This window comes from Esox lucius, chromosome 22 (genome assembly GCF_011004845.1).
Source record: "Esox lucius isolate fEsoLuc1 chromosome 22, fEsoLuc1.pri, whole genome shotgun sequence".
In the NCBI taxonomy this organism is placed as follows: Eukaryota; Metazoa; Chordata; class Actinopteri; order Esociformes; family Esocidae; genus Esox; species Esox lucius.
In genome coordinates this window covers 16,461,464-16,482,778 of record NC_047590.1, presented here as the reverse complement: position 1 = coordinate 16,482,778, position 21,315 = coordinate 16,461,464, and the positions used below count along the sequence as shown (strand labels likewise).

Below are 21,315 nucleotides of genomic sequence, written 5' to 3'. Positions count from 1 at the left end.
CAGATTCATGATTACTAAAGGTTGACAAAGTAACTCTGGCCATCTAGATAAGATCTGAACCAATCAGGGACTGTCCTGGAGAGTCCTACCCAATTTGTCTATGTGTTCTATGATCTACAATGTCAAATGCTGCCCTGAGATCTAATAGAACCAGAACTGTTATTTTATCAGAATCAGTACCGTTTTAGTACTGTGGTGAGGTCGTACACCTGACAAAAATTTGTCTAAGAGACTGCTTGAGGTCACAAAACTGCTGAGTGGATTGAAGACAACCTTCTCAAAGATCTTTGCTATAAAATGGAGATTTGATACAGGTCTATAGTTGTTCATTATAGATGCATCCAGTGTTCTATTTTTTAATAGGGGCTAAATGGCAGCTGTTTTTAGAGACGTTGGGAAAATGCCTGATTTCAGAGAGCTATTAACTATTTGCTGTAGGTTCATTGTTACATAGTTAATTATTATAATTTTTTTAAAGTGAGTGAGTCGAGACAGCAAGTTGAAGCTTTAAGATGATGAACTGTTTCTTTTAGGGATTTTTGATCAATTGTATTAAATGGCGACATAATAACCAAGTTATGTCTTGGTGGTTGTGGTGACGGTACAGAGTCCTTGTTAGACTGAGTAGTTCTAATAGACTGTGTTAGAATGTTAGACTGTGTTAGAATGTTCCGTCTAATGCTTATAATTCTTTCACTAAAGAAACACACAAATTCATTACATTTCACAGTGGACATGAGTTCTGATGCTATGTGCTTTATTGGGTTAGAATCAAACACCTGTAGTTGGGTAAGATTTAAATAAATAATTTCACAGATATTTTTTAACAAACAACATGTGTATTCTCCCAGAGTGTTTTGCATACATGTGGTTTTTGGTTGACATGTTCTCACAGTCATCAAATGACGGTGAGTCAATTTCATTCATTCTTACAAGTTCAATGATTTGCATATTTTATTTTTAAAAACAGAGGTTGACTATTCCCCACCTGCAGTACTTCCCCCTTAAATTTCCATTGTAAAACATTAACTGGTACCAGTATGTCACTGGAGAGTCTGTCAAATGTGTTAACCAGAATACCAATATAACAGTGTGTGAACCAGCAGAGATGAAGGAGCTGTGGATCCTTGTTATCTTTACAACAGGTCAGACTTCCACTGTATTTGTTATGTTGACGGGGTTCTTCAAAGTGTAGCTGCAGTGCTTTTACATTGTAAGATTTATATTTTTGAAAAAGCTTCTCCAGATGTACAAAAATGTACAGTGTATTTTTTAACCGATTAATACATTTGAATGTTGGTTTTTATATTTTCCAGTTTGTTTTATAGTCTGAATTTATGTGATATCTGACTTCTATAAGGGATGCAATGGCATTAATGCATTTTTGAATGCAAGATCATTTTAAAACTTAATCAGGTTCTTAACCTAAGCAGGGAAAACACAGACTATTTTATTAATCGGTTGTAAATTATTTTTTATTTTTTAAGTTTCATATGGTCTATGATAGGGCCAAAGTCTTTCCAATGAGGCCATGTTATTTTCTTCTTCCACCCCTGGAAAATGTATTGGCCTTGGGGGGAATTAAAATCCAAACTGCCAAACCTACATGTCGATATATCAATATATTTTGCAGAAAGAAAAGGTTTCCTACACATACAGCCAAAGCAAAATATTACATTCACATTTGTTACATTTCAGTCACTAAGCAGACTCTCTTTCCAAAGTGATTTAGAAGAGTAATTATGTTTAAGTGTTTTGCCCAACCTGATGGCTCTGGGATTCAAAACAATGATCTTTCAGTTACAACAAGCCTACCAGCCACAATCTTCAATGAACCAAAAAACAAGGCTGAACTTGCTTTATGAACAGGACTTTTCATAGTGTTGTCCTTCCTTCCCTATATAACTATGGGCACTAATTTCAGTTAATGATATTCAATAAAACATTCTAGACAGCCTAGTCATCAAATTCTGAATTCAAATTAAATCTGATCCCAGCACATTAGCTACAAATACTGGCTTGTAGTAATCATGACGGGATCAAGACTTGATGTGGACCCTAACAGTAGTGGATCCGGTTCTTCTTACAAACAAAAGAAAGAAAACATTTAGTCATTTTAAAAATGCACATGGTCTTGAGTCAGACTGAGTTAAACGTATCACATTCGGTAATATCAAAACCATCATCTTTAGGAACATGTCCCTGACGCATCTCACCACTCCCCAGCCCAGGCTGTTAAAATGCCAGGAGTGTCAGAATGCCGCACCCTTTACAGCCAGATACATAAGCTACAAAGAGATGTGTTCAAAATTAAACTTCACAAACTTACCTCATCACCCCTTAAAATGTATTTACATGTATCATGACTGTATGTACTGTAAATGCCAAATGTAAAAAAAAAATCGGAAACAAAAAAATTTAGGATGTGCTGCTGTCACATCAGGTTACAAATGACCCAACAACTGAGTCAAAGCAGAATGTATTTTTCCCGTCCCAGATAAAGCAAACGCCTAAACAAACAAAAAACAAATTCGGAAAACAAATTTACATATTTCTTCTGGAGCACAATGTAACTCAGTCTGGTCTTGCTCTTGGCGGTGCCATCTGTAGGCCTAAGAAGAACATTTAATCACGGTGTCATTTTTCCCGCGGTGGAAAAAGAAAACAAAAGCACTCGAAGTGTGGGATCCTCTACCATCCAGTTATATGTGAACTGAATTCTGGTGTCCATGAAAGGGGCTTGTTTCTGCTGTAGATGAACATATTCACAGATCCTGTTTGAAACACATTTAAATTAAATCAGTTTCACAGAGAAAAGAAAATCTCCATATTCCTCAAAGGATGCCATTCAAATGCTGTTGTGGTGAATGGCTTCCTAACGGAAAAACAGATTCCAATGAAATTCAAAAAGTATTTTTCAGGACAGAATACATTAATGATTCATTAACCTGGGCTCGGACTTTTGGCCTGCCTTGCATTTGTTTTGGAGAAGACAACTTATTCTTAGAAAAACAACATTAGAAATGCGACTATTATAGTTTAGTTATGGAATCCATGATATACAGTGGATATAAAAAGTCTACACACCCCTGTTAAAATGCCAGTTTCTTGTGATGTAAAAGAATGAGACAAAGATAAATCATGTCAGAACTTTTTACACCTTTAATGTGACCTATAACGTGAACAATTCAATTGAAAAACAAACTGAAATCTTTGAGAGTGAAAATAATAAATAAAAAAAATAACCTGGTTGCGTAAGTGTGCACACCCTTAATGTAATACTTTGTTGAAGCACCTTTTGATTTGATTACGGCACTCAGTCTTTTTGGGTCGGAGTCTATTAGCATGGCACATCTTGACGTAACAATATTTGCCCACTCTTCTTGGCAAAAGTGCTCCAAATCTGTCAGATTGTGAGAACATGTGCAAAGCTGTAAACAGCCCTCTTCAGATCACCCAACAGATGTTCAATTAGATTCAGGTCGGGGCTCTGGCTGGGCCATTCCAAAACATAAATCTTCGGGTGAAGCTATGCTTTTGTGGATTTGGATGTGTGGTTTGGGACGTTGTTGTGCTGAAAGGTGAACCTCCTGGTCATCTTCAGCTTTCTAACGGACACCTGAAGGTTTAGTGCCAAAATTGCCCTTCTATTTGGAACTGTTCATAATTCCCTCGACCCTGACTAAGGCCCTGGTTCCAGCAGAAGAAAAACAGCCCCAAAGCATGATGCTGCCACCACCATGCTTCACTGTGGGTATGGTGTTCTTTGGGTGATGTGCAGTGATGTTTTTGCACCAAACATTCCGTTTGGATTTATGGTCAAAAAGTTCAACCTTGGTTTCATCAGACCATAACACATTTTCCCACGTGCATTTGGGGGACTCGTTGTTTGTTTTTGCAAACTTCAGCCATTGTTGGATGTTTTTCTTTGTAAGAAAAGGCTTCCGTCCTGCCACCCTACCCCATAGCCCATTCATATGAAGAATACGGGAGATTGTAGCACACAGCCAGTACTCGCCAGAAATTCCTGCAGTTCCTTTAATGTTGCTGTAGGCCTCCTAGAAACCTCCCTGACCAGTTTTCTTCTCGTCTGTTCATCAATTTTGGAGGGACGTCCAAAATTGTCCAAATTACATTCTTGGTAATGTCTCTGTTGTGCCATGTTTTCTCCACTTGATGATGACTGTCTTCACTGTGTTCCATGGTATATCTAATGCTTTGGAAATGCTTTTGTACCCTTCTCCTAACTGACATCTTTCAACAATGAGATCCCTCTGATGCTTTGGAAGCTCTCTGCGGACCATGGCTTTGCTCTGAGTTGTAATTAAGAAAATGTCTGGAACATCTGAACAGCTGAACTTTATTTGTGATTAATCAGAGTCACTTTAAATGATGGCAGGTGTGTAATGACTATTACATTAGTTCTATTTAACATGAGTTCGAATGTGATTGGTTAATTCTGAACACAGCCACATCCCAAGTTTCAATTGAAATATTCATATTATAGGTCACATTAAAAGTGTAAAAAGTTCTCATTCTTTCACATCACAAAAACCTGGCATTTTAACAGGGGTGTGTAGACTTTTTATATCTACTGTACTTAGGAATTGTCACAATACCGATTTAGAGCACAGTCTTGAAACATTCAGGTGGCAAATACTTTAGGTAAATAAATATGCCATTAGTACATTTGGAAGTTTTTGTCTGTCAGTTCATCCATGGTTGCTTTCGATTGAATGATGTGTCTTATTGATGGTTGCTGGTATTTTCAAAAGTATTTTGATTGTAAACATTGCAAAGATGTTTAGCTCCATTACAAGCGTGCTTGCATATTTGTATATAGAAATTGTGGATGTGACTCAAGCTGTTTTGAGATAGTGTTCAACTGATGTTGTATTTAAAAATTGAGAGTTCAAATTCTGCTCAGTCCATCAAGATTAGGCTTTACTTTGATTTTATCAAAATGTCCCTACTCATTCAAAACAACACTGTAGTTTACTTTTAGACAACTCTGTGTAACTCAAAAACATTTTCCAAGTTATTTTGAAAGACATTCTAAGAGTGTAAAGCATAGTAAGTGAAAGTAATTTAATCAAACTCTGAAAAAGCCCACTGTATGTCTAACTGCTGTTTTTCCAAATAATTTTTGTAGATAAGATAGTTTGGATGTTTCTGCAGAACAACCTGGATAAAAGTTCATGGCGAGGAAGGCCCAGGAAGCATTGGCCAGTAAACATTTGAACAGCATTCAGGCACTCTTGTTTAAAAGGAAAATACTTACTTGTTTTTCCCAGTAGCTCTCGCAAGGATTATAATTGTTTTCTATGATTAGCTACTTCCGTAGCTATTATCACAATTATTACAAAACTGAGGATGAATTATCATTCTGAAATGAAGATGATCCTTGTTTTCCTCCATACCGTTGCTATACATTTTCTGTTGTTTATTGGCAGTGATAATTAATATCCCTCATCAACTTCAGTGAATAAGGTTACTGTAGAAACATTAAAAGGAAATTTATGAAATATAAATTATTTCTTCTTTTTAACAGAGTCTTTGCTAATGATGGGTCTTACCGTGTCCTCCACAGCACTGACTAACCTTCAAACTGAAAGCCCCACTACCATCACTAACCAAACAAGTGCCACTACTACAAATGCTTCTACTACTACCGTCATTGCTACATCCCTCACTGATACTGACATTTTCTCTGAAGCCCCTGAAATCATTCCATTCCCTGACCTACCAACTACTACTGACCTTATTATCTCTGACCTAACAACTACTGCTGATGCTATAATCTCTGACCTAACAACTATTGCTGACCCTATAACCTCTGTCCTACCAACTACTGCTGACCCTATTACTTATGTCCTACCAATTACTTCTGCTCCTATGAACTCTGATATCCCAACTACTGCTGACCCTATAACCTCTGACCTAACAACTAATGCTGATCTTATAACCTCTGACCTACCAACTACTGCTGATCCTTTAACCTCTGACCTACCAACTACTGCTGACCCTATAACTTATGTCCTACCAATTACTGTTGCTCCTATAAACTCTGATATTCCAACTACTGCTGACCCAATAACCTCTGACCTACCAACTACTGCTGACCCTATAATCTCTGACCTACCAACTACTGCTGACCCTATAACTTATGTCCTACCAATTACTGTTGCTCCTATAAACTCTGATATTCCAACTACTGCTGACCCAATAACCTCTGACCTAACAACTACTATTAATCCTATAAACCCTGATATTCCAACTACTGCTGAATATATAACGTCTGACCTACCAACTACTGCTGACCCTATAACCTATGACCTACCAACTATTGCGGCTCTTACAAACGCTGATATTCCAACTACTGCTGACCCTATAACCTCTGACCTACCAACTACTGCTAATTCTCACACTACTAATACTACCCCTTCAACTGCTAATGCTCTTCACACTAGCATACTTACTACTGCTCCTCCAAATCATGCTTCCCCTCCAATTACTACTGACTCTCCAACTACTATTTCTGGCCTTTCAATTACCACTACTACTCCTCCACCTACTACTGAGTCTCCAGCTACTCCTGCTCCTCCCACTAACACTAGTTCCTCTCCAACTATTAATACCCCTTCAACTGCTCTTGCTCCTCAAACGTATAATACTATTACTGCCCCTCCAACTACTAAATCTACTGCCCCTCCAACTATAGCTACTACTACTGTCTCTCCAACAACTCCTTCTCACGCTACTACTACTATGCCTTCAATTATTAATGCAATTACTACAAACCCTTCAACTACTCTTGCTCCTCACATTAATAATACTATTAGTGCCCCTCCAGCTACTACTACTAGTACAGTCCCTTCAACTACTACTACTAGTACTGTCCCTCCAACTACTACTACTAGTACTGTCGTTACAACTACTACTACTAGTACTGTCCCGACAACTACTACTACTAGTTCTGTCCCTCCAAATACTACTGCGAGTACTGTCTCTACAACTACTATTACTAGTACTGTCCCTCCATCTACTACTACTAGTACTGTCCCTCCAACTACTACTACTAGTACTGTCCCTCCAAATACTACTACTACTACTGTCCCTACAACTACTATTACTAGTACTGTCCCTCCAACTACTACTACTAGTACTGTCCCGACAACTACTACTACTACTAGTTCTGTCCCTCCAACTACTACTACTAGTACTGTCCCGACAACTACTATTACTAGTACTGTCCCTCCATCTACTACTACTAGTACTGTCCCTCCAACTACTACTACTAGTACTGTCCCTCCAAATACTACTACTACTACTGCCCCTCCAACTACTACATCTACTGCCCCTCCAACTATAGCTACTACTACTGTCTCTCCAACAACTCCTTCTCACGCTACTACTACTACTATGCCTTCAATTATTAATGCAATTACTACAAACCCTTCAACTACTCTTGCTCCTCACATTAATAATACTATTAGTGCCCCTCCAGCTACTACTACTAGTACAGTCCCTTCAACTACTACTACTAGTACTGTCCCTCCAACTACTACTACTAGTACTGTCGTTACAACTACTACTACTAGTACTGTCCCGACAACTACTACTACTACTAGTTCTGTCCCTCCAAATACTACTGCAAGTACTGTCTCTACAACTACTATTACTAGTACTGTCCCTCCATCTACTACTACTAGTACTGTCCCTCCAACTACTACTACTAGTACTGTCCCTCCAAATACTACTACTACTACTGTCCCTACAACTACTATTACTAGTACTGTCCCTCCAACTACTACTACTAGTACTGTCGTTACAACTACTACTACTAGTACTGTCCCGACAACTACTACTACTACTAGTTCTGTCCCTCCAAATACTACTGCGAGTACTGTCTCTACAACTACTATTACTAGTACTGTCTCTACAACTACTATTACTAGTACTGTCCCTCCATCTACTACTACTAGTACTGTCCCTCCAACTACTACTACTAGTACTGTCCCTCCAAATACTACTACTACTACTGTCCCTACAACTACTATTACTAGTACTGTCCCTCCTACTACTACTACTTGTACTGTCCCTACAAATACTACTACTTGTACAGTCTCTCCAACTGCTACTCGTTCTGTCCCTCCAAATATTACTACTAGTACTGTCCCTACAACTACTATTACTAGTACTGTCCCTCCAAATACTACTGCGAGTACTGTCTCTACAACTACTATTACTAGTACTGTCCCTCCATCTACTACTACTAGTACTGTCCCTCCAACTACTACTACTAGTACTGTCCCTCCAAATACTACTACTACTACTGTCCCTACAACTACTATTACTAGTACTGTCCCTCCAACTACTACTACTAGTACTGACGTTACAACTACTACTACTAGTACTGTCCCGACAACTACTACTACTAGTTCTGTCCCTCCATATATTACTACTAGTACTGTCCCTACAACTGCTATTACTAGTACTGTCCCTCCTACTACTTCTACTTGTACTGTCCCTACAAATACTACTACTTGTACAGTCTCTCCAACTACTACTCGTTCTGTCCCTCCAAATATTACTACTAGTACTGTCCCTACAACTACTATTACTAGTACTGTCCCTCTAACTACTACCAGTGCTGCTGCTCCAACTACTACCACTACTCTTACAATTACAACAACTACTGCCCCTCCAACTATTACTACTACCACTGCACTTCCCAGCACCTCTTCCACCACAATCCCTCCATTGGCCTGTATCAATGGTGGTGAACTGCAGAGTGGAGTCTGTATCTGTCCTGATGAATGGGCTGGGACGACCTGTTCAAAGGGTTAGTCCACACCTGTACACTACCACACTACTACACTACATTCTACACCACACAAGTACACTACACTCTACACCACATTAATACACTACAGTCTAAACCACACTAGTACACTACAGTCTACACCACATCTACACCACATTACTACACTACAGTTTACACCACACTACTAAACTACAGTCCACACCACACTACAACTCTAGAGTCTACACCAGTGGTTCTCAACTACTAGCTTTGGGAACCAAAGTATTTCTGGTTTTCATTCTAGCCCTCTAAATATTGAATAATTTAAACTTGGAACACCAGGTGAATGCAATGAACCACACTAATACACTACAGTCTACTACACTACAGTCTACACCACATCTACACCACACTACTACTATACAATATACACCACACTACTACTCTACAGTGTACACCACAATACTACTCTAAAGTCAACACCACTTTACTACACTACAGTCTATATGAAACTACTACACTACAGTGTACAGCATACTATTACACTACACTCTACACCACACTACTACACAACAGTCTACACCCCAAGATTAAACTACAGTCTACACCACACAACAAAAATACAGTCAAAACCACAGTACATCAATAAAGTCAAAACCACAGTACATCAATACAATCTACACCACAATACTACTCTACAGTCTACACCACAGTACTTCACTACAATCTACACCACACATTTACACATTTAAAGTTAGTCATCGTTCTTTTAATATTGTAATGCCTTTTACTTCAATAGGGAATATTTGCAATTCCACCATTATTTCTGGATTCTCCTTCCCGAGAACGGTGATTGACCGGCTTGGTTATTCAGCAGAGTTGTGTGCTGGGAATACAACCAATGGTATGGTAGTTATATTTACCCAAAAATGTAACTGAAATAAGCAATATATATGTTACAGTCCTAATCAAATAATTGTTAGGTGACAAAATCAACATCTTGAATTTCAACTTATCTTGTTCCAGGGGGTTTATCAATAGCTTTTGCAAGATGTTTGAATTACACTGGATCTCCAAGGTTTGGTCCTACTCAAGTTCTAAACTGTGCTTTGACCCTTAGTGACATTCAAAGAAGTGTAAGTAAATAGGCTTTTGCATCCCCATTTACGTAATGGCTTGATTTCGCGTTATTCTTTTGGGTCAATTCCCAAGTATAATTGTAATGAATCTGAGAATTTGAAAATCAGTGTTTACTGACTTATACTTTCAGCTCATGTATCCTTCTACATTATTCAGATCTCTAACGGCTCAGGTGATTTACTGAATTTAGCAATCAGTACTCAGATTCTGACCTCCAAACCGGACAATCTATGCCCTGAAAACATATCCACAGCAGCAAATATCACCATAAGTCTGCTTCAGTCAAATATCTGCAAGGTATAACATTTAGAGTGCTCACTTGAAATCAAGTCATGAGTATGCCATGTTCTTGAGAACAATGTAAGGTTGTTCCTTTAATGATTTGGAAATGTTCTGTTTTTCTGTTTTAGGACATTGCTGTGTCAGCAGTTACAACCATCAGCCAGCTACTAAATGCCTGTGAGAAGAGTACACCGAACAGCACAGTCGTTAAGAGGTACAGGTGTTGGTGTGTGTGAGTGTGCTACAGTGTGTGATTGTGTGTTTTTATGTGTTTGAACTCCAATCCCACCCTAACCTCAAAACTGATCCAAAATCCATTCTGTCTATCCTCAAACAATCAATTATTTTTTGGCTTGTCTCTAAGTCTGCTGATATGTATCATCAAGAGTGCCACTCGCTGCTTGGAGGTGTTCTCTTAGTCTTGTCAGTAAGGATTTCCAAGTCTATGTTATCAAATTTTTCTATCGAACTTTGCCAGTGGGTTGGTTAGAAGCTGAATTTAAATAATTATCTGAATTCTTGCTAATGTGCTGTTACAATGTCCTGCTATTATTCCCCGCACCTTTTAATTATTTGGGCAGGCCTTAACTATTGGTGAATAAGAACCCTGTCTTATGCCTTCCTTTCGCAGCATGCTAACTGTTCTGTTCTTCCAGTCCTGATTGAATGTGGGAATAACAGCTTAATAAACTTTGCGCACTGAAATTGGGCTACAACAGAATTTAATTACAGGACTCGTTGAGAAGCATTTTCACATTACTCTAAAGGTGTTGTGAAGGAACATTGCACCCACTGCTAACTGTTTTGTCAAACATCATCCCCTCATCCATGGGTCAGATGGCTACACAGAAAACAGTTCCACATGGCAGCTATTTCCCCATCATTTTCAAAGCTGTTTTAGAGTGACATGTAATTCCTCTGTTGTAAAGTTATACAGGCCACGTCACGTCATGTGGATGTTAGCCATAGAGCTAGAATAGCTATGGAACAGAGGAGGTTCATTCCCAGACACTTCAGCCAGTGTGCCATGCTCATTACCCAATAAGCTCGGCACAAGACTAGGTGAAGTGAACTTTGTGGATAAATAAAACTGGGGTGCCAATGATATGCTTTGTCCGTCCGGCTTAGATTGAGGCACGCTTCTCGCTCGTACCATACGCAGCAACAGTCACACTTTGGTCATAAAGTGCCATAAACCCCGGCACTCCCAAACTGAATAGCTTATCCTGGCAAACAGGGGATGCATACTGTACATAACTAATTCTCAAACACCACGAAATGTTGCTATTTCATTGTTAATAAATTATATGACACTCCATGCCCTAGACAGAAACAAAATCCAAGAAAAATGTTCATTCACAATTTCTTAGAGATTTCCTTGGTTATCAAAAGTATCACATAAACATGCTAAATGCAGATATATATACAATGCTTTGGGCGTCTTTGTCTCACTCCTCTAGAAGACCTGCAGTACATTGTTATTTATCTAATACTAATAAAGGAAAAACTATTTGCACACCAAAAAGATGATTGTTCCTTATAAAACTATGGCATGTTTTTCCACCCCCCCTCACAAAACCTCAAACATTTCATTTTTAGTTTGATTATTTTGGCTCTACTCTGAATTGATCATTATATAATTTTCGTAATATTTCGTCATTCAGTACAACATAAATATCTACTTAAAGTACCTATCTACATGAATAGCCTACTTCAACTGTGAACTGTTGATTTAGCAATTTGCCATTGTTTTGCTAAAATAGCACCATAATTGAAGGGCTGTTTAGAATTAGTGTGAGTACTAAAGCCTCCACAGTTCCTCTAGAAGCAGATACAAGCACCATTTCTCAAACAGAAGGACCATCAAGTGAAACAAAAAATTTTCTGCTAGGTTGTTCTGCCGAGTTAGTCATGGAGGTAAGAGAAAAAGTGAAAGGTGTCAGTTGAGTGTCATACCATGGCTGCTAGTGTTTAACCTTTCCAAGATCTCCCATGTCACCTCAATCCTCTGCTCACTCCACCGGCTTCCAAGTCCAGCTTGCATCCATTACAAACCCATGGTGCTTGCCTAGGGAGCAGGGCTTTGCCATCCTAACTTTAGGTGTTGCTCAAACCCTACATCCCTAACCAAGCTTTTCCTTCGGCCACCTTTGTTCTCTTGGTTGTCCAACCCCTACAAGGAAGTCAGCTAAATGACAGCTTATATGGGTGGGCAAAATAAAAGATTAAAGAAAACATGGAACTCTCACTTTTTAAAGAGTAGCTAAACTAACTCAACAGGATTATTATAGCAATTGCTATAATCTACAGAGCCATGTATGATACATATCAAAGTTAAGCATTCTTTATGATAGAATCTAAATGCAACTCCACAAATACCCGTCTTTTGTCAAGTCGACAAGATCTCTTCTAGCAATGGTGGCCCAAAATAATAGGGGAGAGTGCCTGTCACACCTGTGTGGAAACACATATACAGTATCTCACAAAAGTGAGTACACCCCTCACATTTTTGTAAATATTTATGTATATCTGTTCATGTGACAACACTGAAGAAATGACACTTTGCTACAATGTAAAGTAGTGAGTGTACAGCTTGTATAACAGTGTAAATTTGGTGTCCCTTCAAAATAATACAACACACAGCCGTTAATGTCTAAACCGCTGGCAACAAAAGTAAGTACACCGCTAAGTGAAAATGTCCAAGTTGGGCCCAAAGTGTCAATATTTTGTGTGGCAACCATTATTTTCCAGCACTGCCTTAACCCTCTTGTGCATGAAGTTCACCAGAGCTTCACAGGTTCCCACTGGAGTCCTCTTCCACTCCTCCATGACGACATCACGGAGCTGGTGGATGTTAGAGACCTTGCGCTCCTCCACCTACCATTTGAGAATGCCCCACAGATGCTCAATAGGGTTTAGGTCTGGAGACATGCTTGGCCAGTCCATCACCTTTACCCTCAGCTTCTTTAGCAAGGCAGTGGTCGTCTTGGAGGTGTGTTTGGGATCATTATCATGTTGGAATACTGCCCTGCGGCCCAGTATCCGAAGGGAGGGGATCATGCTCTGCTTCACAGTACATGTTGGCATTCATGGTTCCCTCAATTAACTGTAATTTCCCAGTGCCGGCAGCACTCAGCACTGCAGCCCCAGACCATGGCACTCCCACCACCATGATTGACTGTAGCCGAGATACACTTATCTTTGTACACCTCACCTGGTTGCCGCCACACACGCTTGACACCTTCTGAACCAAATATGTTTATCTTGGTCTCATCAGACCACAAGACATGGTTCCAGTAATCCATGTCCTTAGTCTGCTTGTTTTCAGCAAACTGTTTGCGGGCTTTCTTGTACATCATCTTTAGAAGAGGCTTCCTTCTGGGACGACAGCCATGCAGACCAATTTGATGCAGTGTGCAGCATATGGTCTGAGCACTGACAGGCTGACCCCCCCACCTCTTCAACCTTTGCAGCAATGCTGGCAGCACTCATACGTCTAAAGACAACCTCTGGATATGATGCTGAGCACATGCACTCAACTTCTTTGGTCAACCATGGTGAGGCCTGTTCTGAGTGGAACCTGTCCTGTTAAACCACTGTATGGTCTTGGCCATTGTGCTGCAGCTCAGTTTCAGTGTCTTGGCAATCTTCTTATAGCCTAGGCCATCTTTATGTAGAACAACAATTCTTTTTTTCAGATCCTCAGTGAGTTCTTTGCCATGAGGTGCCATGTTGAACTTCCAGTGACCAATATGAGGGACTGTGAGAGCGATGACACCAAATTTAACACACCTGAGACCTTGTAACACTAATGAGTCACATGACACCGGGGAGGGAAAATGGCTAATTGGGCCCAATTTGGACATTTTCACTTAGCGGTGTACTCACTTTTGTTGCCAGCGGTTTAAACATTAATGGCTGTGTGTTGAGTTATTTTGAGGGGACAGCAAATTTACACTGTTATACAAGCTGTACACTCACTACTTTACATTGTAGAAAAGTGCCATTTCTTCAGTGTTGTCACATGAAAAGGTATACTCAAATATTAACAAAAATGTGAGGGGTCTACTCACTTTTGTGAGATACTGTATATTTATCCCTCTATACTCAAGTGTTTCCTAGATTTTGGTACTATTCTGTTTTTCTGTGTTTCACTTCCAGCCTTACAGCTACGCTGGAGGCATTTTCTGTGAACCCGAATCATAATGTGACCTTGATAGTACAGCCAAACCTGGCCGTCTACTCTTTCAGGGTACCAAGTGATACTGTAGCAGTCCAGTTTATTGCTTTCACAGGTGGGTGGGACTGCCTTGAATCTTCCCGTAAACATACATACTTACATTGATAATTACAATCCTTTGACAGACTAAAGTATTTGTATATCATAATGTAAAACTCTTTCTCAAATGTTTCTCCTCAGCTGTTGGTTTTTATTTGTTTTATTTGATGCACTACAGAAAAACGCAAAACTGATAACAGTTTTTTCTAAATTACATGATCAAATAATATTATTCTCCAGAAAGTTCTAGTAATTTGGGGGCCAGTACAATTCAGGTCAACACCAATTCCTCTGAAATGATGACTGGTAATGGAGGTTCTATCGATGTCCAAATGGCTGTTAAATTCACACCAGGTGAGTCAATGTTGGAATGCAAATTACCTCAGCCTTCAGTGTGTTTGTAAATCTGTCACCCAGAGCTTAAGACAATTTCAAGACCCAATCTGTATTCTTCGTAGTCTCCAACCCTTCAGATTCTCCTAGATAGGTCACATGGGATATTTCGAATTTCACAATATGCCATTTCACCCTTAAGATAGAAGGGTAGAACGTTAGCATACAGTGCGGAAATAAGGCTACGTTTTCAAGAAAGAGAAACAACGTGCCGAAAATGCAGTAATTAACCAGTCGTATATATGTTTTATATAAATGTTTTATTGCATCAGTTTTGTCTCCTTACATTATTTAACAAAAGAGGGGTCTGAGAGGTCTGTAGAAATACTTTCAATTGGAATGTATAAAGTTATTACATGATTTGTTGAAGTCATTTTTGCTGTTACGTGGACATTTCCTGGGGGTTCCAGGAAGTCCCAATACAGAGCCCTAATATTAATGATAACTTCTCTCTTCTCACTTTCTCCATCCCATCATACCCCCTCTCCCCCTCTTTATCTCTTACTGAACTCAGTTTTGCATAGTGAAAACACAAACCCATCCATTGGATTTGTGCTCTATCAAAATGACAATTTTTTTAGGTCCAGAGCTTTCAAAGCTTCTTTGGGAACTAACAGAAGGGTCCTTTCTGCTAAATTCAGAAACATTTCTGGACTGGGTGTTGAGATGATCTTCAAGCCCACTGTAAGTGCTCTTTTGGACAATCCTTTTACCAATCAATAAGCGTTCTGTAAACCCAGTCAACAGGAGACATTGTAAGGACATACAGGGGACCACAGCCTTATAATGTATCAGGATGTCCTAATTACTGCTTTTTGTTTGAAGGGTATACAATTCTTGTCTTTACTAGTAAAGTGAGATTAATATTTATTTTGTTGTGCTTTTTGTGCCTGATCTAGGCTACTGTGAACAATGTTTAATACTGATGCAGTATACAGCTCTGGAAAATAATAAGAGACCACTGTACCTTTTTCTTTCCTTTCCAAAAAAGTTGAAAAGGAAGGTTTTGAGTAAGGAACAGAAGGGTTAAAATTAAGAGACCACTGCAAATTAAACGCTTTTGTTCCTCACTGAATACTTTCCTTTTCAACTTTTTTGGAAAGGAAAGAAAAAGGTGCAGTGGTCTCTTAATTTTTTCCAGAGGTGTAGATATGCATATAGTCATGTGAAAAACTGAGCACTTTGCCTAGACAGTTATTTTTGGGGGGGGTATGTCGATATGTAATCTTCACTTCTAACACTGCACTTGACAAATAAAGTTAACATGATTTAACAAATGACGCTGAAAAAATATACATTGCAATCATATATTCGAGACATGCACTGTGACACTGAGTGAGGCACGAGAGGCCTGTAGATCCCTTGATATTGTCCTAAGATTTTTAGAAACCTTTGACTACAGTTGTTTTGTTATCCAGTTCTCAAAACAAATATACTTTGTTGCTGCTTTAAAATCCTTAGCAGGTGGGATGTTGTTGTTTTTGTTGTTTTTTTGCCCAAGAAGGCAGAAGATATCCCGACCACCTATTTCTAACCTGCATTGACTCGGGCTGAATAATCATCTAATCATAATAACTTAGCGTTAAACATTTTTTTAAAGAAAAGTGGACATTCCCAAAATGAAGTGGAGATTTATTCACAAAAAAGCACTATTAAATCAATTTCAGTCACACTTCATAACAAAACAAAATAAGAAAAGATCCTACGGGGTGTTAATCTGCATCCACTTGTTGTTTATTCCTAGGAACGCATTATCCATTGACACTGCTAGTGATCAAAACCTTTGCTATTACATAATTTCCTGATGCATTTGTTTGTTTTTAGGACTAATTAGCGATAAATGCAAGTTTTGATGAAGGCTTTTCTGTGAGTTTGTTCCTGTTCTCCTCTCTCAGACAGTGCCCAATGCCTCCCTCTATGACTTTGCCTGTGTGTCGTGGAACTACACGCTGGACGACTGGAGCACATATGGCTGCTCCAAAGTCAACCACTCTAACGACGGCCTGCAATGTTTCTGTAACCACACCACTAATTTTGCTGTGCTCACGGTGAGTAGCTAGCTCCCAATCTTGCCATTTTACTGCCGACATATCTGCCTACATTTTTACCATTGCAGTATCGACATTTCAAATGTTAACATTTAAAAACCTTTTTACAGCTTTTCAGGAGGGATTTTAAATACATTGACTCATTTAACTGGATCACCATACTGGGATGCTCAATATCTATTACAGGGTTGAGTTTAACAATAATATTTCAAATCATGACCAGGTAAGATCTGACAACATTTGAAATCTGACAACATCTGAAAACGTTGGTTGCATTTTAATACTGTACAGAAGCTAGTTGTATTATCTCACCAGATTGGAAAGGTGAAAACATATGAATCCCACCATTAATGAACCTTATTAACATCCATAAAGCTTTACATCATCCATCAGTCAATTGTATTTATGAAATACTTTATCGACCCAGCAGCTATTATTTGAGGCAAGCCAGACCAGATTGTTCATCAAGATAATCAAAATGTTCAGATAATCAGTGGATCAAAAATATTTCATCCTCAGGTGTAAATGTCTGCTGGTCTAGTGTTAGATCATCATTGTCCAACTACTTTTGGTATCCGAAGCGGAAAGACTTTGTCCACAATGTAATTTCTAAATGGTTCATCCACTATGGGTACGACTATACTCAAATTAAATCAGTCGGCACTTCAACTCCATAGTCATTCTGTCATTTGAAAACAGCCCAAAACATTTGAAACTTTCCAAACACAGTACTCTGGAATTCTTTGGAAGATATTCTCAGTTTGTTACCGAGATTTATTGGCTAGGTGTAGGGAGCTTGGCAGTGCATCTAGCTATCATTGTTTTCTGTGAATATATAGTGCTAATGTTTGTAGTCCTTGGTTGTGGTTCATGTGAAATAGTTATTGTGACTTGAAATTGCATAAAATGGTTGACTGGTAGCCCAAGATTATGAAGAGATCCCCTAATGTTACATATCTTTCTAACATCATTTTATCTGTCATCTGTTCCCAGATGTAAAACCGTCCGGACCCTCCTCATAGTGAGCATCTGCACGTGTCTTCTGACCTTCACCCTACTCTTCCTCTTGGCAGTGGAAAACCCCAACCAACTGCCTCAGAAACCCAAACTGCAAATCAACAATATCCCCCCTTCAGACATCCACATACAGCCAGACAGAGGGACCTGTACTGCGGTTGCGGCCTTGTTGCAATATTTCCTACTGGGAACATTCACCTGGAGCACATTGTACACCATACACGTCTCTCGCACGATCAGAAACTCTCTCACCACCAACCCGCCAAACGTCACTGTCTCTACTGTGGTCATTGGATGGGGTAGGAGAAAAATCAACTATATACTGTAGAGGTCATAAGTCGACACACCGTTATTGAAAATGCAGCTTTTGTTTATGTATATTAAAGACTGAAATTGAGACACATCAAGTAATCCCTTTTGTTTTAGTGTAAAAAAAAGATTTAACTGACAGTATTTAAAGGCTGTATCCTAGTGGTGTGCCGGGTGCTCTGGTAAAACAAGTATCCTTACAGATATGAGAATACACTAATGATACAATTATTTCATGTCATTATCAGTGTTCTGACAAATCTGCACTCTCACTTTGCGGAATGCTGAGCACTCAATTAGTTGATTCGGCTGTCAGTGAAGAAACGGGCGCTTACACCTGCTCTCGTTTTACCAGAAAGGATCGAAATTGACACATCGTAAATTCATGGTCGTGCTACGATGGAGCAGGGCATTGGCAAGGTTCTGTAAAGTCACATTTCACACTCAAACTGTTAAATATAGGATGGAGTGAGTCATGTGCCATCAACAAAGGTAACAGACATGTAATAATCTATGTAGATTAAATAGGTTTAGCAAAAACAGTTTCACTCATTCCATTCTTCGTTCTGCTCCCGGCACTGAATGTTCATTACTGTTGAGGTATAGACTTTACAAGGATTTTAAAAGCACTTCTGGATTTACTGATTAGGAGCATCACGTGTGAAAAACTGATACGATCCTGGATACGAGTGTGATGTGATCAGAACACCTCTACACATGCCTAATTTTCTCCCATCTAGTGGAAGTTAATTGAATAGCACTAACAACTTTAACTTTCACAAACTCTAATTTGCTTAATTAACCAGTCAATAACAGTATCCCCTTCTCTCATTTAGGACTGCCTGCAGTAATAGTTGCCCTCAATTTAGGAATCAGGTACAGACTGGATAATCCACTGGATTACAGGCAAGAGGAATTGTGAGTAAACTACTACAAATACTTCTAACACCACTACTTGTAACCATACCACTAATAACACTACTAATACAAACACTACTTAGTACTGGGCTGTGCCAAAGGTGTACTGTTCTTTTCTCTTCTGTGTTTATTTTATAATAGAATATGATTGTAGGGCAATTGCTGTGTACAATTTTATAGTTAATAACATAAAAGGTTTAACCAATTTTTTATGAACAGACAGTCTACATTATGTTGCGCACTTTAAAAAAGAGCAATCCAAATAGTTAAATATTTGAAGCTTCCTTAATTACTGATACACCATCTGTCATGCTAACTTGATGCCACTCTTTTCAAATTCAAATAACAGCCAGGTATCTGTCAGGTGTTACTAATAACCCCTTTAAACTTTTCAGTTGCTGGCTTGCTTCCCTCGATCCCAAGGGGAACTTTGACTTCAAGCTGCCAATGTTTTGGGGAATGTTGATCCCCATAGCATTCATGCTAATATTCAACACAGTGCTGTTAATACATTTTGCAGCTGCAACAGGCACAAGTAACAGCCTTGTGACCAGGTAATACATTAATGGGGCCGTTTTTATAGGTGCAAAAGTCAGTAAAAACTTCAGAATGGATTTGCATTTCTACTTCTGAGCTTGTTGAATTTTATTTATCCATTATAATGTGACTGTTTAGGGACAGGGGAATACAATGGTCTGTTGTCCTAATCAGGTTTCTCATATTTTTCAGAACGAGATATTCATTGAAGAAGATCCTCAGTATCTTTTCTCTGGCTGTGGTGCTTAGTCTCTCCTGGATCCTGGGCTACCTTCTGCTCATTACCCATGACAAGACCACATATAGTATACTCAACATCTTCTTCTGTATTCTCACCACCACTCAGGTAATAAAATGTGAAAACTAACCATGTGTTAATTCAGTTCCCCGGCGTAGAAGAGCTACCTTTTTGTTTATCCTAAAATATTTGCTTTATGTTTTGTTTTCACTCCACAGGGCTTGCAGATTTTCATTTTGTTCACAGTAAGAACAGCAATTGGCAAGAAGAAGATATCAATTGCTTTGAAATCTTTCCCTCACGTTAAGATTCCACTTCACCATATGAAGTATAGTCTAAGGCAAGGCAAGCAAAGTGAACAAGTGGAATCTTACAAACAGCTGGAAACTGATATTATAACTTTACAATTTCCATATTCTTCTATACCAACTTAATCAACCACCTAACTATGGGCTACAAGATTAACCTGTGTCGTAAAATATATAATATACATCCAATATTAATTTTAACAAATGTTGTATTGCTGTTTACTGTAAAACCTTTTATTGTCCAATTATTTTCAGGCTATTGTGAATTCACTATTTGTTTACAAAGTTAACTGTTTTGAATAAATCTGTGATTTTGTAAGGATAAGTTTGTTTGACTATACTTGCGTGATAATAAAACAACATTACCCAAAATCTCACAGAATTGCTTTAGACACTATAACACTAATTAGACCTCATTAGATGTGAGGTCATATCAAGTACTAGCTGCTGAATGTGTGTATATAGGTCAGAGGTGCCAGAAAATGGCTCGCGATTCAACATAAGTCTGAGCATTTTCAAACTACTTAGTTTAATGAAGTTCATAGATGGAACGTTTGACATTAAGTTACTAGGTCAGCTAGAAATAGTTTTCCACCTCACTCCTCTGAAACCACTGGTGCTGCTTTGATATACAAGCATAGGAACACAGTGAGGCACAAAAGTCGTTTTTTTGGCTCTCCAGTGCTTTTGATTTAAAATCATACAATTACTATTAGTCAAAATACAGACTGCCAGCTGCGATTGTATATCTTCATCCATATCTGGTGAAACGTTTTTAAACATAGTCTGTCATTTTAGGAAACTAAAACTATTTGAAGCAATTCACCATAGCTGAACTGAGTTGTTGAATGTTTGGTATTTTGTCTCATATCCCTAACAAGCATTGAGTTCATAAAAGTGTGTGACTTCAAAATTGTTGGATGCATTTGTCGTATGTTTCAGTTGCATTTCAGATGACATTTTGCCAAAAAGCTATTAATGATACATCATGTGTTTTGTCATTTTGTTTTATTATAAATATTTCTGAACACTGCTAAGTT

General features: G+C 38.7%; 2 protein-coding genes and 1 long non-coding RNA gene across 3 annotated transcripts; all 3 read left to right on the top strand.

Moving 5' to 3' along the window:
* Nucleotides 1-5,563: 5,563 nt before the first annotated feature.
* On the top strand, nucleotides 5,564-7,739 carry LOC114830085 (mucin-2). The gene is made up of 3 exons (XM_034289916.1): nucleotides 5,564-6,685; nucleotides 7,337-7,581; nucleotides 7,713-7,739. The coding sequence occupies exons 1-3, from the start codon at nucleotides 5,566-5,568 to the stop codon at nucleotides 7,737-7,739; spliced, it is 1,392 nt and encodes a 463-aa protein (XP_034145807.1). The 5' UTR covers nucleotides 5,564-5,565.
* Nucleotides 7,740-8,371: 632 nt separating this feature from the next.
* On the top strand, nucleotides 8,372-10,238 carry LOC117593724. The gene is made up of 4 exons (XR_004575136.1): nucleotides 8,372-8,845; nucleotides 9,606-9,710; nucleotides 9,833-9,942; nucleotides 10,103-10,238. It is a non-coding gene; the product is annotated as an uncharacterized LOC117593724 (long non-coding RNA).
* A 139-nt stretch (nucleotides 10,239-10,377) lies between these two features.
* LOC105027986 (adhesion G-protein coupled receptor G7) lies at nucleotides 10,378-20,524 on the top strand. The gene is made up of 11 exons (XM_034289624.1): nucleotides 10,378-10,442; nucleotides 14,390-14,523; nucleotides 14,748-14,861; nucleotides 15,415-15,584; nucleotides 16,796-16,948; nucleotides 17,059-17,171; nucleotides 17,942-18,264; nucleotides 19,111-19,192; nucleotides 19,588-19,746; nucleotides 19,922-20,075; nucleotides 20,186-20,524. Exons 3-11 carry the CDS (start codon nucleotides 14,804-14,806, stop codon nucleotides 20,399-20,401), a joined length of 1,428 nt encoding a protein of 475 aa, XP_034145515.1. The 5' UTR covers nucleotides 10,378-10,442; nucleotides 14,390-14,523; nucleotides 14,748-14,803; the 3' UTR covers nucleotides 20,402-20,524.
* The last annotated feature ends 791 nt before the right edge of the window (nucleotides 20,525-21,315 follow it).

Excerpts from the sequence above, each read along its gene's own strand:
- LOC105027986 (XM_034289624.1), top strand. The coding sequence starts at position 14,804 with ATGATGACTGGTAATGGAGGTTCTATCGATGTCCAAATGGCTGTTAAA. Across the intron at positions 17,172-17,941 it reads ATATTTCAAATCATGACCAG|ATGTAAAACCGTCCGGACCC; the intron begins GTAAGATCTGAC and ends ATCTGTTCCCAG. Across the intron at positions 19,747-19,921 it reads AGTAACAGCCTTGTGACCAG|AACGAGATATTCATTGAAGA; the intron begins GTAATACATTAA and ends CATATTTTTCAG.
- LOC114830085 (XM_034289916.1), top strand. The coding sequence starts at position 5,566 with ATGGGTCTTACCGTGTCCTCCACAGCACTGACTAACCTTCAAACTGAA. Across the intron at positions 6,686-7,336 it reads GTATAATACTATTACTGCCC|CTCCAACTACTACATCTACT; the intron begins CTCCAACTACTA and ends CTACTACTGCCC. Across the intron at positions 7,582-7,712 it reads CTACTACTACTAGTACTGTC|TACTGTCCCTCCAACTACTA; the intron begins GTTACAACTACT and ends TACTACTACTAG.